Source organism: Humulus lupulus, chromosome 8 (assembly GCF_963169125.1).
Source record: "Humulus lupulus chromosome 8, drHumLupu1.1, whole genome shotgun sequence".
Lineage (NCBI taxonomy): Eukaryota > Viridiplantae > Streptophyta > Magnoliopsida > Rosales > Cannabaceae > Humulus > Humulus lupulus.
This window is the reverse complement of record NC_084800.1, coordinates 113,677,100-113,696,909: the sequence shown is the minus strand read 5'-3', so window position 1 is coordinate 113,696,909 and position 19,810 is coordinate 113,677,100. Positions and strand designations below refer to the sequence as shown.

The window sequence follows — 19,810 nt, the reverse complement described above, 5'->3', positions numbered from 1 at the left end:
ATTGTCATTAATTAATTTGAAGGATGTTGAGACTCTTTTTCTCAATTAAATATATTGGCCAAATAAACATCGCAAGTGGGAGATCGGAAAGGAATAGGAATAACAAATTCTCTCCCAAAATTCTCTCTTCCAATTGTCGTATTTATTATATATATTAAGAGGCAATTGACGTGTAAGACACATTTACTTAATTTTATTTTAATAATTTATAAATTATTTTTATAAAGTTTTTATAATTATCATATAAATTTCAAATAAATAAATAATGTCATATATCACAGAAAACACAAACATATTAAAAATAATTAAGCCAAAACATTATGATAGTTTAAAAATAGATAAATAATATGATAATTTTTTATTTAAAAAAAAACTGTTAAACTAAGAGTTGGTTAGATACACACTTTTTACATATTACGCATTCTAGTTTTAAAGTAAATTATACTACTACAAAATACTATTTATGGGTCATATTTTTAGGATTCGTACCTAAATGTAGGTCCTTAAAAAAGTCCATGGAGTTTTTAGGACACTCATTGAGAGTCCTTAAAAACTACATTTTAAGACACGTAACGAGTGTCCTAAAAAAATATGCGAGTCCTAAAAAGACTAGAGGAGGGAATTTCGAATGGTGACTTTTAAGGGGCATACTTAGGGTATCCTAAAAGAGTATTAAGGGCACCCAAAGCGTGCCATAAAAAATGTTAAGTAAAAATTGATAAAAATATATATCATTTTTTGAATTGCAAGCATTCTCATATCTCGGCCACAGCGGAGCTACAGGGGTTCTCGGTGTGAGGGTGTCTCATCCACGGCGGGGGTGCTGCAGGGGTTCCCTGCGCCAACATTTCTCGGCCACAGGGATCTTGGCACCTACATTTCTCGACCATGACGGCAGCAGGGGAGGTTCTCGACACCTACATTTCTCGAACACGGCGGCCGCAGTAGGGGAGGTTCTCGGATCCAGGCGACATGTATTTTCTTCTTATTTTTCATTTATTTGATGAATAATGTTTTACATTCATTTAATATTTAAATGCTATATCTAAAATATGTTAATTGTCTTGAATTTTAGTTTGTGTATGTGTTTAGGACTTGGATAAATTTGAAATCCCCAATTTCTGATTGAAGTCTCTTGTTTTCTAATATTGAGTTGGTAAGTATTTTATTTGAGTTTGTTTATGTTAGATTAATTTTTTTAGTAAATTGTTGACTTTCTATTACTAAAAATCTAAAAATTATAGAAATTGTATATAATAGATAGTTATATATGAAACACATTCTTTAAATCTATATTTTATAATAGATAATAATTGATTGAAGATATTTTTTATTTTTTTTCAACTAATGCAATCTTTGTTGTTGTATTATGAGTTATCTTCTTTTTTTTTTGCGGTTAGTTTAATTCTAATAATATATGATATGATGATTCTTCATATTTTATTCTCATTTTGGTTTTGGATAGTATTGAGGAATATATTTTTATTAAAAAAAATGTTTGTTTTAGTTTTGTTTTCTCATTAAAATATGACACTAGTTAACAAAAAAATGAAAGTGCTAGCTAGCTTTTGAAAAGTTGTCATCAAAACACACACTTGTAGATATTTCTAAATAGAACTTTCATTGTTGGGTTGATGAAAAAGGATCAAAGAGTAAATACTAGAGAAAAAGTAAATAGGATCTATGGAATAAGGTTAAAGAAAAGATTAGAGAGAAAAAAATATTTAAAGAGTAGTTTTCGTATAAAGTTATAGAAACATTCATGAATATTATTCTATTTATTACTAATTATTTCATAATTATAAAATAAAGTGTATATGATTTATAATAAGTTTTAGTGATTTAAAAAAAAAAGATATAGTGATTTAAAATACATGGTATAAGCTTTCTAGGAATGGACATGATTTACTATTTAAATTATACATATGTGCACTTTTTAAAATTAAATGTCAACATCTAGCCTTTTTTTTTATAATGTTAATATTAATGTTTAGGTTAATATTTCGATTGGTCTTAAAATATTGGATTGGTAGCTAATTGCAAAAGGTATGTTGTATTTTACTTTTTTTTTTTTAATTTTCAATCTTTTAAAATTTTGAATAGAAACTGTATAACTTTAGTGAAAGTCGAATATCTTAGATATTCATCCGTAGTGAAGTAAGTTTTTGGGAATTATGTGTGCTGCAGTGATAATGAAAGGTTAAAATATTGCATGTCTTAGTGAAGTAGGTTCTGAACTACTGTGTGCTGGGATGATATATGGATGAAAAACTACGTGTTGATTGATTTGTTTGACTTGTTGGTCTTGATTGTGACAAATGACTATGTAGGAAATACTTATTGCAGGATCTTTATTTATTTTCATATAATTTACATATTATCAAACAAACATGCAAATTCCTAGATCATGCACCTGTGAAATTGATATTAATACAGAGTAAAGCAAAAACCTACATTACGCAATGGAACTGGAACAACTCCTTCCTTCAATCTCTCTAACCCTTGATTCCTTTATGTAGTAGAGTATTATCAAGATATTGAACTAGATCAGCAACACAGTCTTCCTCACCAAGCCTTTGATCAACCTAGAACTAGTGTGGGTTGGTTCTCAACACATGAGATAGAGATCTAGAAGAGAAGAAGAAGAGAGAGTGGCAAGGAAAAGTTAGATTGTCTAGGTTTTTCACTTACCCAATGAATCAACTGAAACTGACTTCCTTATGAAAACCCTAGACATCATATTCCTTATATATGCAACTTAATGAACTTTATTTAAATTTAAAATAAATTAAAATAATAAACAAAAAGATAGAAGTCTTGGGCTCCCACAAATGGACTTTGGCCCAATCTCTTTGTTTTGAATTTAAATCTCAATTGGACCTAAATTCAAAACATTTTATTTATTTATTTTTAATTAATTAATTAAATGCTTATTCAAATTAACTAATTATAATTTGAAACTTGATTTAATATTATTTATCTATATTGATACCAATTTATCAATATTAATAAATTTACCCAAAGATTCTCTTTTATACTCTAAATCTCATATCTCTATAACTTTTCCAAAATTGACCTAGTCAACTTTAAAAATCCTAATTGATAATTAAATCAATTAATTGAGATATTCTAGATAATTTACTCAAAGGTGATGCGGAGACTATGGATCCATGAAATCAAGCTCCAATAAGTTACCGTGAATTTATTTACAAATAATTTCACTACCTTATTAATTCCTAATGACTCCACTATAGACTCGGAATTGAATTCTTGAATTCATAGAATGTATTTTTCAATCCATAAATACGTTATCCATTGTTATAATTATTACAGTTAATCAATCCTCTATCGATGACTTACTAACGAGATGGGTGCAAATTACCATTTTACCCATCATCAGTATTTTATCCTTAACTCCCACTAAGTTCCTTATAAATGATATTTTCGTGAACTTAATCACAGAAATGAGATCTCAATCACTTAACCTTTTGAACAAAGCAATCAAGGAAATCATCTTTTCTTTTCTCATATAGAACTTATAGATTTCATATCTATGAATAATACTCCCACTCAATTACACTACTAAATCTCCAAGATTTAAGTATGGACTAGACCGTAGAGTAAGCTAGTAATGAACAAGTCAAAAGATTTAAATAATATAATTACTAGAATATTATCACTCAGAATTAAGATTGACTTAACCTATGGTCAACGTTGTGACATTGATTAAATTCGATAACAACGATACTTATTTATCAATCGATAATCAATATCGATCCTAGTCCGATGTAACTAAATACATCCGATCTTATCTACTTGGTCAATGCCTTGGACAAGACATCATACCCCGAATGTGTAAGTAGATCATATCGTAGATTTCCTAATCAGTGAAAACCCAATGCACTAATCTAATCTTAAGACTCGCTCTTTTGAACATGTAATTACAATTAAAATCCACTGTGACCTAGCCACTATAATTGTAATTATCTATATGTTCGGGATTTTATAAATGTTTGTATTATTTCAATAATCATGTAATAAAACAAGAAAGCAACATAGTTGTCAAACTAAATGATCTCTACTACTTTTATTGACAATATGAAATCGTGTTACATGTCCGACATGGTTTTATAAGGGCATAAAACCCAACAAACTCCCACTTGCCAGTTTAAAACAAACGAGACATGTTTCTCAAAACCATGTATTCTACATGCTTCACAATTATGCTCTCTGCTTATATCTTTGTAAAGGGATATGAAAGATTTCCTTTCAATGTTATCTTCATCGCCTTCACACCACGCCTTCGCCACATATCCTCGATAATGTGGTGCTTTCTCTCTATATGCTTTGCTCCTTTGTAGCTTCAAGGTTCTTTTGAATTTTCTATTGCCTCATTATTTTCACTAGACAAAATGAGTGGTTCATCCATTTATGGAATAACACCGAGATCCGTATAGAACTTCCTCAGCCAGACTATTTCCTTAGCCGCCATAGACGCAGCTATGTACTAAGCCTCCAAGGTGGATTCTGAAAATGCCAGATAGCCTAACGCTTCTCCAAATCACAGCTACTGAGATGGAAGAAAACCTATCGCTTCTCCAAATCATAGCCCCACTCCCAAGAGTAAACACCTTTTTCAGAAGTAGACTTCTTGTCATTAACATCAATCTAAAATCTGAATCTATGTAGCCTAACAGGTTCAAAGATCCACCTGAAAAGACTAACATACAGTCTCTAGTCCATCAAAGATACCGACCCCCTCTATTGTTCATTTCCAAAGTTTTACTGACACTTTTCTCACCACTTCCATTGCATAGCAGATCTTCGGTCACAGTATACAACATAGCATGCATTAGATTTCTAATTGCAAATGCATAAGGAATTCATTACATTTTTTCGTTCTCTTGAGGAGTCTGTGGAGACTGCTGCTTAGAAAAATAAATTCCATGTCAAGATGCTAAACATCCTTTCTCGGAATTTGTTACAGAGTAGCGACCAAGCACCTCACTAAAGTAGGTTGCTTGAGTTAGAGCCAAAATTCAGTTATTTCTATCCCTGATGTTCTGGATACCAAGAACACGACTTGCTACAACGAAAGTTGGAATTTCGTTTCCAGCCGGTTCTTTATGTTTGATAATTTCTTGACATTGTTTCCAATGAATAAGATATCATCTACATAAAGGATTAAGAACACCACAATGTCTTTTTCCCTAAGTTGCCAAACACAAGGGTTAACTACATTTTGTTCAAAACCTCAGGTCTTAATGTCTCCATTAAACCTTAAGTTCCAAGAGTGCGAAGCTTGTTTAAGTCCATAGATTGACCTACTCAGCTTGCTGACTTTCTTGTTGAACTATTTTAAATCCTTATGATTGATCCATTATAATGGTCTCATCAAGATAGCCATTAAAAATGCTTCTTTGATGTCCATTTTCCTTATCTTTTAATCAAGAGTTGTGACTATGGATAAGAGTATACTAAATGAATTTTAACATGGCTACCAGAGAAATTATTTTCTCTAAGTCAACTTTCTCTCTCTGCCACGAGTCAATCTTTTAATGTCTCGACCTTTCCACCAGCTCCTCTCTTCTTCTTATAGATCCACTTGCACCCCATGGGCCTAAAGTCCAATGGCACATCTACAAGATTTCAGACAAATTAAGAGTACTTAAACTCTATTTCCTGGTACTTGGCTTCGAGTCAAAGTTTCCTTTCAGACTTACCTATTGTCTATTTAAAGGTGAATAGATCATTGTTACTTGTGCTCCCAACCAACTTGTGGGTTTCACTATCTATATCATAAATATCGGGTTCCAAGAAACCCTCCCACTATGACGAGGCATCGTAACTTTCTGACTTGGATTAGTGGTTTCTAAATCTACCTTGTTTTCATCGACTTGCGTCGGTGAGGATGGAACAATAATTTATCATTTTTCCATCTAATACTTTTTTTCTATGAGACTTGAAATTCATTATGTAGTTGTTATCCAAAAAAGTAGCATTTGTAGACCAAAACACTTTCTTGTCTACTAGACTATAAAACAGACCACCCTGAGTACCTTTAGAATAGACATCAAACAAGCAAACCTCAGCTCGTTGTTCTAGCTTTCCTACCTTTTTCCCCAGGATGTAAACAAGACACCCCCAAATTCCATAATGACGTAAACCAAGTTCACGACCATTTCATAATTCTAGTGGTGTCTTGGAGACAACTTTTGAGATGTCAAAACATTTAAAAAATGTCACATGCAGTCTAGGTAGTATGTCTCCATAAAAGATTTGGGTCAGAAGTTGGTAGAGTTGAATAGCTTATCATAGAATACACATTTTCATAAATGTGCGATTCACACCGCTCAGCAACACTGTTCTGTTGTGAAGTCCTTGGGACAGTTGCTTTAGATAATTCTTCAAGTTCAATTAAATGATCTTGGTTCTGATTATCCAAATATCTTCCACCCCAATCAGATCGCAAGATATTTAATGTTTTACCTAATATGGTTTTAAAGCCATATCAATGAATTTTTTGAACTTCTCAACAAATTCATAGAATTCCTATGCTTTAGGTACTTACATGAGTCTCTAAAGCAATCATTGATGAAGGTGACAAAATACTCATAACCACCCCTCACTTGAACATTCATATGTCCCCAGACATCTGAACATACTAGCCCTAGTGGTTCTTTGGCCCTTTCTCATATCACAGATAATGGACGCTTTGTCATTCTGCCCTCGAGACTAGATTCACAAAAAATTAGGTCACCCTAGGTGAGTTCCCTCAAAAGCCCAGCCTTTGTTAGTCTTTGAATTCTATCATAGCAACTATGACCAAAGCAAAAATGCCAAAAGGTACGTCATTTCTAATGTTATTGACCTTTTGTCGTTTAACGATCCTAGAATTAGCTATCTTAAACAACTCATTATTTAGAACATAGGGTTCGTTTAGTTGCAATAGGTATAGCTCCTTTTTCATACATCCACCCCACAATTCACATCCATTTAAACAAATATGATTTTATTACTTGTGAAAGTAACTACAAATTGTTGTTGATGTAATAAGAAATACTGAAATTAAAAAGTTCCATTGAAAATTAGAATAAAATAAACATTGTCTTAAAACAATATATTTATTTCCAAAATTCATTTAAGCTTATCCTTTTGCCTTGTTTGATATGAACAACCTTTGATGGATTCCAAGTTGTGGCTTTTTTATCCTTCATAGCTTTCCCAATGCTAAAAAGGTGTAAAAAAAAATACATGCATGTTTAGTAGATCTTGATTCAACGATCCAAAACCAAAGTATCATCCTCTAAAATCACATGCATCCAAGACAAATTTTAATTATCTTGGGTTCCATATGCCTTGAGTGCTAGGCAATCTTGTTCCAATTCCCAGTCTCCTTGCAGTTGGAAACACTCCCCTTTATTGTACTTATAATCAAGCCTTGCTCCAAGATGCTTTGCAACATTTGGTGCCTTGCCAGTGGACTTCTTATTCCTTTTGTTTGAATTTCTTCTTCATTTTCTTTTCGAAGAAGAAGCTTATAGCAGCTTCTCCTTGAGCTTGTTTAGTAGTATTATCATCGTTTCCTTTGCTCGAACCACCATCAACAATCCTCTTTAGAAGGATTTGGTGATCGTTGCATAGGAAAATAAGAATATCTTCGATTATCACGAACTCGATGTTGTCCATAATCAACACCATGTTGATGTTGGACAAACATTTCATGAGGTTCTCACCATAGAGTAACATTTTAGAGATTAGAGAAAGAATGAGGTGGGAAGTCTAGAGCTACGATTGTCAACTAAGTAGAAATCAACGCATTGCTTGACAAACATTTATTCTTTAAATTTTTAGAAATAGCATAACATACAAAATGTTTTGTGATAAGCAATATACTAAAACACTTATCTTCTATTTCTTAGGTACTTTAACTAGCCATGAACCCATGTGTCCCGGTAGGTGGGAGTCACAAATATTCACTTAGTTAAATAGAGAAACATCTCAATTAATAAAATGTCATAGACTTTTATTAACTACCTATTCCATCCTATCAAAGTAACGAAAACTCATCTGTCCCAGTAGGCGAGAGTCACAAATATTTCTTACTTTATGAGTTTGACTCACGATTTCGATTATTATAGACTTAATTCCTATAGTCACCGTAGGGATGAGTCTATAGAAGGTCCATCTATAACCATCTATCCTAAGAAATTTAACCATGTTAAGAAGTCCAGTGAACACCTTCCGTAGGGAGACGAAATCAAAGCACCATGAGTCCCCACTGAACTTTAACCTTGTTAAATCAACGGTGGAGATCGAATTCAAATTTTTAAAACTCATTATTAAATATTTTAGTATTTTATTCTTTTTGAAAAATATCAACTTAGGCTTGCCAAATTATTAAAATAATGAATAAACCAGCTTAGGTTCCAAATTATTAAAATAATCAATAAACCAACTTAGGTTTGCCAAATTATTAAAATAATCAATAAACCAACTCAGGTTTGCCAAATTAATAAACCATAATTTATAATTTTTCCAATAATTCTAAAATTACCATTGAAAATTAATTAAAAAAAATAGAATTAATTTATTTCTAATCAATTATTAGGTCCAACTAAAAAATATAACCTAATACAATTAAGTCCAACTTAGGTAAATGGACATTAACAATTCAAGTTTGCATGGAGGAGAGCTGGGTTCAGTATGTCCAAAAAGTTTGCATGAAGGCTCCCTAACTTCCATACAAAGTCCAAAAAGACAGGAATTTGAATATTTGTTTTATTAATTGCTATTCAATTGATTAGACCCAATATAGTAACGCAAAGCAAATGAGCATTCACACGTGGAACCACCCACAAGAGAGGAATTTAAACTTTACATGTTCAATTGAGACCAAATAAAACCTAACATTTTATGAAAGTTTTATTTGAGTTTTCCTACATTTTTCAAACACAAAAATTAGGCCATCATTATACTTATATTTAAAGTCCAAATGCAAAAAATAACTTAATAATGATGCTTGATATGTGAATAATTGGATGGGCCTAAAACGTTAGTCTATAAGCAGATATTATCAAATTATGCAAATATACCACAACAATATACTATTTTACAAAATACCATAATTAATTAACATAGAATTCATTAGAAAAATCCAATATAATTAATTAAACAAGTAGTAAAATATTAAATTAATTAAAATTGAATTTATCAAACAAAATTCAATTTCAAATAATTAATTTAACCTAAGTTGTTAAGTTGTTAGGAATGACAAAATATTTTATTTTTAAATATTTTAACCAATTTTAAAATATCAAAATATCTTTTAATCAAATTCAAAATATCTAAAATATCTAGAATTATTTGATAACTAATTATAAATATTTTAAACAATAAAAATATCTTGAATAATCAGATAACTAATTTCAATATTTCATTTATAACAAAATAAAAAAATCTTAAAATATCTTAATTATTAGATAACCAATTCAAAATATTTTAAAAAGCTAAAATATCTAAAATAATCAGATAATCAATTTTAAATATTTTTAACTTAATTGCTAAAAAATATCCAATTTAAAAAAAAAATACAATTTTTTTTGCGAAAAAGTTCCACCGCAGGATCCAGCACCGACGCCGTGCGTGTCCAGTGTGGCGTGCTACCCCTTTGGCACACCTACATGGGGCCATTTTGTAAGTGACCATGCCTTGGTTCTTGGTCATTAGTCAAGTCTTGCACCAAGCAACCTCATGGGGTAGGGTAGTGCACTACAAGAAAAAATGCTTTTAATAACACCGAAAATGTGTTATCAAAACATACCATAGCACTTTTTGATGTGTTAAGACCGACTATGTTATCGTAGGTCAGGGTACTTTACATAACACTTTATCAGTGTTATACAGATGTGTTATTATACTGTCAACGATAACACACTTTCTGTGTTATTTTAATATATAGATAAGTGTTTAATTATGTTATTTATAGTCGATTATATAACACATTTCAATACTTATAAATTTGTGTTATACTACACTTTAGTATAACACATTTTTTGTGTTATACTACACTTTAGTATAACACATGTGTTATATTAGCTTAGAGAAACATAATCTTTTTTTACTTACACAAAACTAGGAAAACAAATATGAAAGTTGAAGCCAAATAAGGTAACATAAATAGATTTTTATTAATTACTCAAATGTAATTACAATATTTAGTCTACTAGTCTAGGCTTAAGAAATCATATTACAAAATAATTTATGCCCAATTCAGATTCCTTTATCACTAAATACAAAACAAGAAATGTATACAAAAATTAGTGAAATACATTCTTCCATTCTAAAGGCCTCAACTACAAATGTTGTCAAGAATTTCTCCAAATAAATCATCTCAATATACCTGCACATTGTAAAAAAAAAAGTCCTTTTATTATTAAGAACATAAGACTTAAGCTAGTTTCCACCTGTAAGCATATAAAGTTTAAATTAAATTTGTAATAACTCCAAAAATTGACAAAAAAGCAAGGTATAGCAAGATGTACTACCATGCAAAACAACGACTGAAGCAACAAAACATGCTACTTAAAACAAGGCTTGTGAAATGTATCAAGATAACAAATATATCTATAAGAGCAACACAGACAAACATCAACATTTAGAAATGGTCAGAGAGAGAGAATGAAAGAAAGGACCTATAACAACTGTTATGCTTGCAGTGATCACTACTAAGATACCAAAATGAATTAAAAAAAATCTAAAGCTTGAGAAGATGAGATTTTCAGATAACCAATACTAGACTAGTTAGAATCTCACATCCATTACTGGAGGAAGAAACCTAAATAATTAAATAATTAACAAGAAACTAAGATATACCATAAACAACATGACACAGGCATTATTTGAAGAAAAAATTGCTCATGAAACATTACCCATGGCTGGCTAAAGCATAAACAGGTTAAAAAGCAAGGCAAAAACATATATATTAGCATTGCTTCTCTATACAAAAATCATGGGATTTCCATAAATAATGTAAAATCAGGTGAAATTAATTGTATATTTATATAAATCATTTTTACACAAACAAAAACAGAATCAGGTCTTGCTTTAAAATCTTTCCACAAGTTTTATGGAAAAGTAAAATAAAATGAAAGGCTTTCCAAAACAGAATCAGGTCTTGCATACGAACGTACCATACAACTCTACACCAAAGGCTTTTCATATTATGCATACACCAAGGATTTTCATGTAGAATATGATATTATACATAAAGCATTATTATACAAAAACTTGGCTATTAGAAAGGAGAGGGGTCAATAAAAACCTGCCTAAGTTCATACGCCACGACAAAACCTCTTCCAGCCCTTCTTTCAAGCTTCTAGGGTTGTAATTCAACTCTACTTTGGCCTTCTCACAGGAATATGCCCACTGATGCCTTCATCACTAGCCAACTAAGCTTTGACCCAAAGATTTGAGTTTGCTACATATGCACCTAGAATGTGAGAATGGTTAGAAATTAAGAAGAATTTCTATTTTCATTACCCAATCCCATTTTCATTCAATATGTCAGACAATAGAGAAAGTAGTTTCTTGAAAGTTTTAACTATATTGGAAGATATAATATTAGGAATTAAAGGTTGAGCAAATGTATATCTTGACGTGAAGAATTTTCTATTGCTGCTAAAATTTAAAACCTTATTCTAAGCTTGCTAAACTGACTTAAAAAGCAGGGTGAAAGAGGTCAATTCATCCAAAGTTTGCTGACACAATCAAAATAAAGAAGTAACATTTCAAGAAAAATAACATTAATAATGTGACTCAAAACTGAAGATTCCAACAGCCAGAATGTGACTCAAAACAAACTAATAGTAGTACGACCATAGTTAATGAAAACCACAAATATTAATAGCAATGTGAGAATGGTTAGAAATTAAGAAGTACACAAAAATGTGATCAAAGCAAAATGGGTAATGAAATCGATTATTTAAAGAATGTAACTTGACTATCAGTAGTTTGAAGTGTTGCTATATACATACTATAATGTACTGTACTATTCTATACTATGTATCACTACATGTACACCATAATCAATAGATGAAAAGGCATGACAAATAAGAAGATATTCAAGCACCTTACTGTTTCTGGGCTATGGAATATCAACAACTTCTTCTCCTATATTGATAAATAACAGAAACCCACTCTTATATTTGATTACACATATTCTTCTCTCCACAGCCCACCCCACACTCTCTGCCCAAAATAATTAAGCTCGTAATACAAGTTACCTTTCTTCTCCACAATACCCAAACATATAACACAAAAAAGACCCAAAATTAGCCCACAACAAAAGATTCAATTTCAAGTACTCAACTACATGCCCAAAGTTTATTTGCTTAGTTTATATAAACTCACACAAAAAGCATATATATAATTCAAATATTCAGCAAAGAAATTAACAAAAATAAGACAAAGAGTACTTATGATTAGCCTAATCCACTACAAGCACAAAGAGTACTTATAATATTATAAGCTTGGGAAGGGATGACATTACTAGGTAGAGATTTAAGATTTGAATCTATAAGTTCGTATATATCATCATATCATGATTCATGAAGTGCATGCATATAATATTATTTTACAATAATAGTGAGGAAATCATGAGGGAATTGAGAGTAGTAGGTGAATATGTAAAATATATTATGACAATTACATGAAGTATGTCTTTCTCCATTAAAAAAATGTAGTATTACAAGAGCTTAAAAACAGGTCCTCTGTATCACAAATATGCATACTTACAAAGTATTTATAAGTCCTCAATTTGTTCCCCTGAAATACTATAAGACTAATTGATATATTTATAGTGTGATGAATGACTCCAGTAATCTCTATTTCTGTTTGGGTGCAGGGCTTATGAGTTTTAATATAGTTTTCTAATTTATAGAGATTACAAATACTAATTAGATTATGGAATTCGATTTCACGAAGGTCTTTCATTAATTGTATATGTGTAGCATTTTCAAAGTCTTCAAATGCATACTTCTTTTGTTGCAATACTTGTATTAGTGTTTCATTAATTGTATTAGTGTTTTTTTAAAGGTGCAATACTTGGTTTAGTTCTTTGTTGCAACTATCTTTTTTTTTTACCATTTACTAAGGTCTGCAATGTTCTTTTGGATCTTCTTGTGTTTTGTTCAATCATTGAGCTTTTGTCTAGCTTAAAAGTAATATAGTTCTTATTGATAAATTTGTTTAGCTTTTGTCTAGCTTAGAAGTAATAAAACGCTTATAAATTTATTAAAGTAATCATTCTTATGGGAATAGTCTACTAATACTTTTAGCTTTATATGTCAACAATTGATTATTAACAAAAATAAAATTAATATGCCAACCACTAAGTAAAATTAAAAGCTTACCTAACCATCTATCAATACCAAGTAAAAAAATTCAAACAACACACAATAAGTTTTCATCCTTATATCACCGCAACACACAAACAAATTTTCCAGAACCTACTTCTCTAAGACACACAAATTTTTAACCTTCCGTTATCACCGTAGCATACAATTTTAATCTCAGAACCTACTTCTCCATGGATGAATATTTAAGATATTCAAACTCCTCTAACATTTGTATGATATTAATAAAAGAGTTAAAAGAACATACTTCCGTACCTTTTGCTATTAATAATCAAGTTAATTAAATTTGCTCCTTGCCAATTCGATCCACAACCAAAGGAATATAATCAATACCTAAAAGATTAATACAAAATTAAAATTAAAGACAAACAAAGCAATAATAAATTAAGACAAAGCTGTTACTAACAGACTTTTGGATTATCAACACTAATACAATATAATCTAAAGGAAAATTTTGTTAATTTAAGAGATGAACTCTATCTCTAAACAGAGAGATACACCACAAAATGTAAGAAACCTATTGTTGACTGCGTTTTTAGCCAACGACGTGAGAACGTCAAATACGACAAGCCTTCAAGAGATTTTATACGACACAGACGGTTTAATAAAGAAAATAAAGAACACACAAGATTTTTATAGTGGTTCAGCCCCGATTGTCGGTAATAGCCTAATCCACTTAGAGTTGTGATTTATAGATCCGTACTCAAGATCAGATGGACTGAGCCAACTGAGTTTCTTCAGTACAGATTGCAAAAATACAAGAATTCTCTCCAATTTCAGCACTTTCTCTCTCTAGAATACTTAGACCCAATTTTCTCTCTCTAGAAAGAAGAAGCAGAAGAAGCCCCTCTTTAATCCCATAAGCTCTCTATTTATAGGCTTAGGGTCATACATACGGTATCCCTTAGAACCGGGATATTTTATTATATTTATTACATTTAAATTACAAAGAAACATTCAAAATTCAAAATGTAACAAACCCCCCCATTTGTGGGAAGAATGAGAGATTCCCCGCATATCTTGTTGAAGTTGTTTCTGGGAATCTGGACTTAGTCTCCTCTAGCTAGTTGATCCACCTCCTACTGACCACTCATGCAAGTGTTGGTCGGGACGTGCATGGTGGTAGGACATGTTTTTGTGGGTCGAACGTGCATGGTGGTAGGACATGCACTTCTCTCCTCTAACAGGGCACTATCCTCTAGCATGCCATGTTTCTCCTTGACCAATCTCCTTGGCTTCTCACCGAGGATAGGTTCGAGGCAACCTCCTTGGCATCTCACCCCGGATAGGTCCGAGGGAACCTCCTTGAAGCTTCTCACCTCGGATAGGTCCGAGGCAACCTCCTTGGCATCTCATCCTTGGGGTCTCCTAGGATCACCCTCTTGGGGTCTCCTAGGACCACATCCTCCTTGGGGTCTCCTAGGACCACTTTCTTGAGTTCTCCTCTGACCTCATTCTTGGGGTCTCCTAGGATCACTCTTTGGGGTCTCCTAGGACCACATCCTCCTTGAGGTCTCCTAGGACCACTTCTTGAGTTCTCCTCGATGCACCCTCCTTATCTCTCCTAGGATGCACTCTCATTAGCCTCCTAGGATGCACTTTCCTTAGCTTTCCTCGGACCAAGGTGCACTTGGCTTGGTTATGACATCTTTCAAGCAGTCCAATTCTTCGTCAGTCTTCCGGGTCACTTTATCACAACTTTGAGGAGTCAACGTATTTATTGACTATTAACGTGTCCTTTACTGACCATGCACTGCCACTTGTCACATTTATTGCCACGTCCTTGATCTCCAATTTTTTGGGTATAACACCTATCATAACTTAAAAAAACTTTCAAAAAGATCACTCATGCAACTAATAAGTTTATGCTCAGTCTAATATAAATTAAAATACCAAATAAGAGGAACACCTCATGTAGTTAATGACCATTAAACAAATACACAAATATATAACATTTATAAATCCACTATAAAACACCCTATTTTTTCGAAAGTGGCCATTCCTTTCTTCTTCTTCTTTTTTAAGTTTAGAACAAGCATAGAGAGAAAAAAAATTACCTTGTTGCTTACTTTCTGACCAATCAGAGAGAAGCAAGACCTACCAAAGAATTTCTCCAAAACAAAGAGAATAGGGACAAAGAAGAAGAAACAAAGATAAATCTAAAGAGAAGAGGAAAGAGAGAGATACACATAGAGACTTTGGGCATTATTCAGCGAGAAATGAGAAAGAGTGGCTTGACATTCACCAGTAAACTCAAAACCAGAGAGTACATGATCACTCAAAGATTATGTTTAGTAAAAGGGTTGGAAAAAAACTAGCTTCAGGTCCACAAAAGCACTACTCCTCAAACAAGCCATAACTAGCTAACACACTATGGCCAATTCAGGAGCATTTGCATCTGCCTTTCATGTGTCTGTCTCACACATTATGGCCACATGCAAGATCATCCATTGACAGTTCAAGGGCCTGCTGCAGTAAATCATTCTCATCAATATGATCAAAGGTCAATTATCACCTTTAATACATTATAAAAAAACTAAACAACCCCATGCGTGCATATTTAAACACATTATGCATTCAGTCAACACATAAACCGCCACCTTCCCCCACTCAATAAATCCACAAGAAATAAAATTAAAACCCCATATATAAATCAACTATAAATTCACAAATGCAATGTTTTTAAGAATATAAAAGTGGACTGTCAAATAAAAACAATTAATCAGTTGCCTTAGAGTCAACTCTAGAAGAAGCAATGGTGGCACGCTCTATCATCTAAACAAGAAAAGAAATTATTACCGTTTATGTAAATGGTAAAGATAAGTAGTCACTCCAACACAGTGGCTCCCCAAGCTGATCTTTGAGTCTTTTTAACTTTATGTTCTCCTCCTGAGATAAGATAAGATAAGATAAATAAATCTTAATATAACCTAAGCAGGTGCATAATACCTAGTTATTGAAACTAAGTCTTTTTTTTACTTCATTTTCTATATAAAAATCTTGTACTATAGATGTCATCCTCACGAGAATAACTGCTATAGGCTAATAGATATAAATATTTATATATTGTGGACAAAACCTATGGCTGGCTACCTTATATTATTATATAGCATTTGCATTGTCACCTATTTCCAATGACAAGGCACAAATGAGAAGGAAACCACTTCAGAAACGACAAAACTAGACAGTAAAAGTGGCAAAAAAAAATGGACTTGAAAGTCACAAATTTCCAAATAAGAGAGCCAGTAGTATTAGAAAAAAGCTGGCTGGCTAAACAGGATTAATGCAGCTTAATCAAATCAAGTCATTTTTTATTAAAAGAGCACTAAAGGAAAGGATGATAACGATCATGAAATGAAGTTGGCATCTTTTCTAATACAATGATAATAATAGTCTAAGTAGAATGATTATAATCATTTGATTTCTATAGCAATCCAATAAAGAGAAACAACAAACTAAGTGGTTCATACCAGTAACTGTTGTAGGGCAGCAGGACAATCTGAGAGATATTTCACTGCAAGAGTCAAAAGAACAGGAACTGAATCCTCTCCTGGGATCATCATATCTATAATGTTATCAGCTATTAGATCATCTGTTAATTGACCACTTGTGTCATTTAGAAGAACATCTATTACATTTCTTGGAGCCTTTTTGGTGATCATCCCACTACTACTTTTCATGGCTTCTAAAATTTTCTACACTTGCTTCACCATTTTTTTCTTTGCCTGAAAAGAGAAGAGGAAAAATATTTATCTGTTCTTGCTTATGGTTGGCAACAAAGAAAAATAGAGAGATTAAGAAAGCTGTATATGGTTCCAATCCAAGCATTTAAAAATTAACATAAAGAAATATGGGCAGAATACTGCTAGTAATATCAACAGAAATGACAAATGATACTACTTCAAGGGTAAAAAAAATAACATAACATTCAAGTTACACAAAAAATATCCAAAAACAAGACATGTTTTAAAGAAAGTAACTTATATCATATATTTCTAAAGAGTAACCAAAATAATAAGTACTCTATGCTACCTCTTTTGCTTCTGTAAAGTTGTTTTCTAATTCTAAAAGTTACACAAAAAGTAAAAAAAAAATTATAAAATAAATAACAAAATAATATATTACTAAAAAAGTAATCAAACTTTTATAATAAGTGAATACAATGTACTATAGTATCATAGTCTGCACAAACAAAGCTATTTTCACCAAAAACTTTCCCCTTTCACATAAGAAAAACAGAGAACAAATTAATACAAAAAAAATGTAGATATAGTTAAGAAATGCAAAAAAGAGATGAGTGAGAGATAGAGAGAGAGAGGGAGCCGAGAGAGACAAAGAGAGTAGAAATAAAAATGTAGAAAAAAAATACAAACCTGAAAAATGGGACAGATCTTGAGCTGAAATGGGTTTGCGTGACATATATTACATAACAAATCAATTCAATGGGGCATCATAAACGGGGCATCATATGGCTTGTATTGGAGTAACTAATAACAAAAGACTAACAAAGGGACAATCTACACAAAACCCACACTGCAGTCTAAAATTTAACACTAAATAGCAAACCAGATGGGTCTCAAATCAAGCTATCTATGCATAACATAAAAACTAAAAAAAGAACACAAGAAGAAACACCTCAACGAATTATCACAAACACAGAGAAGGGTCAATAGATTCAGCTGAACATAAATATTACGATTTAGTACAATTGAATAAAAATAATCCATCATCGAAAGATTCCATGAATATGTCAATGGTATTTGTATAAGTTGTCTGTATATAGAAGCATAGAAATTTAAAAGGTAACCCATATATTACCTTTCACACTTGGGTCCTGTCACAATAGATTCTATATTTCTATTCCTCTACTTTTCATAACGACATTATTAGTGTATCATGTTATCAGCTCAATATATTAATGTTTCAATGCATAAGAAATGACACTCAAAACAATTCATCACTTTAGAATCTATAGCTAGAGAAGAGCTAAAGAAAAAGAAGGTATTACAGAAAGAGCTAAAGAAATTGGACCACATAACTGCGAGGATTAAGTCTAACTTCATGACCTAATGTTAACAGTGGTAGCATAGCTATTTTGCGTGTTCTAGCCACAAATCCAGGTAGTATAGCTAATATCAAGACTAGAACATACTAAGGAAAGACAATATTTGAGTGGGTCTATTGTTTGAAGGCATGCAAAGGTGGGCTCACTATGAAATCTAGGAAAACCTAGGAACAAATTGAGCACATTAGTAATGCATTTGTATGCATTTACAAATAAAACAGAGGGCACATTCATAATAAAAAAATGATCAGAACAAATTTAATAAGACAATTAAGTCACACATATCACAAACTTGAATTGAATCAGAATAATGTTCAATTACGCTCTTACAAGATGAGAAGCTACTACTGACAAAGACATTGGCAAATTTGAAATTGGTTTAGCATCTTATTAATCTACCAGCTTATTCATCTAAAATAGAAAATTTTATAGCACCAACCTCAGGTTCCAGGTCGATAACTATCCCCAACTCTTCTAATACATCGACACTTCCACATGCTGAAGAACTTGAACGATTTCCTTGCTTAAAGGGAAAAAAAATCAAGTTTAGCTCTAACAATTTACAATATGGGATCACATTCATGTCAAGTAATCAATAAAATTGATGCCACCTTTGCAATTTTGGTACCACAAGCTGCAGCAAGTATTGAAGCACCAGTCGAAATGTTAACTGTGTTTGCTCCATCACCACCTGTTCCAACAATGTCCACTGCATCAAGTAATCCCTCTACTTCTAAACTATGCTTGATCATCGCCCTCGCAAGCCCCACAGTCTGTTTAACCACTAAAATCCATAAGTCATTTCTTTACTTATTTCCTTGAAACATACCCCCAAAAATTCTTCAGTAGAGAACCTACAGCCTATCAAAATTTCTTTGAAAATAAACAATTGCATTGATAACAGTTCTTTCTATCCAAACAACATGGTAATAAGACTTTCAATAGTCTAAAATCCTGCTTGGACAAACTAAGTTATCTAGTATAAATATTCAGAGCACAACTCTCAACCAAAATGATATTTTAACAATGATGCAAGGCTAGTAAAAAGATTATACAGAAGTAGGTCCCTGTTTTTTTACAATATATAAATATTAAATTTATTTCATCTTAAATTTTAAAGTAATATATTATGTATTCTTTTATAATATTTTTAAAAAAAAAGTCATATATAATTTACCAAATGTAATTCCAGTAAGAAAAAAAAGACTTTTAGTTATTTTTTTAATTTCATTACATTAGTTAGTAAGTTTTTATGAGTTCTGATTCACAACCAAAAATTAGTAACAATTTAGGGAAAAAGTTTATGGCGGTGTTTCCTAACACGGTGGTA

The 19,810-nt window shown here is 31.9% G+C and overlaps 1 protein-coding gene across 1 annotated transcript; it reads right to left on the bottom strand.

Annotated features, from left to right (window-relative positions):
* Positions 1-16,217: 16,217 nt before the first annotated feature.
* On the bottom strand, positions 16,218-17,095 carry LOC133795957 (3-epi-6-deoxocathasterone 23-monooxygenase CYP90D1-like). The gene is made up of 2 exons (XM_062233441.1): positions 16,886-17,095; positions 16,218-16,304 (listed from the first exon to the last, which is right to left on the bottom strand). The coding sequence occupies exons 1-2, from the start codon at positions 17,093-17,095 to the stop codon at positions 16,218-16,220; spliced, it is 297 nt and encodes a 98-aa protein (XP_062089425.1).
* Positions 17,096-19,810: the final 2,715 nt, after the last annotated feature.

Bases quoted from the DNA above. Each gene is read 5' to 3' on its own strand.
- LOC133795957 (XM_062233441.1), bottom strand. From the start codon at position 17,095: ATGAAAAGTAGTAGTGGGATGATCACCAAAAAGGCTCCAAGAAATGTA. The intron at 16,305-16,885 runs GTATGAACCACT...ATCTTATCTCAG, and splicing joins CTGCCCTACAACAGTTACTG to GAGGAGAACATAAAGTTAAA.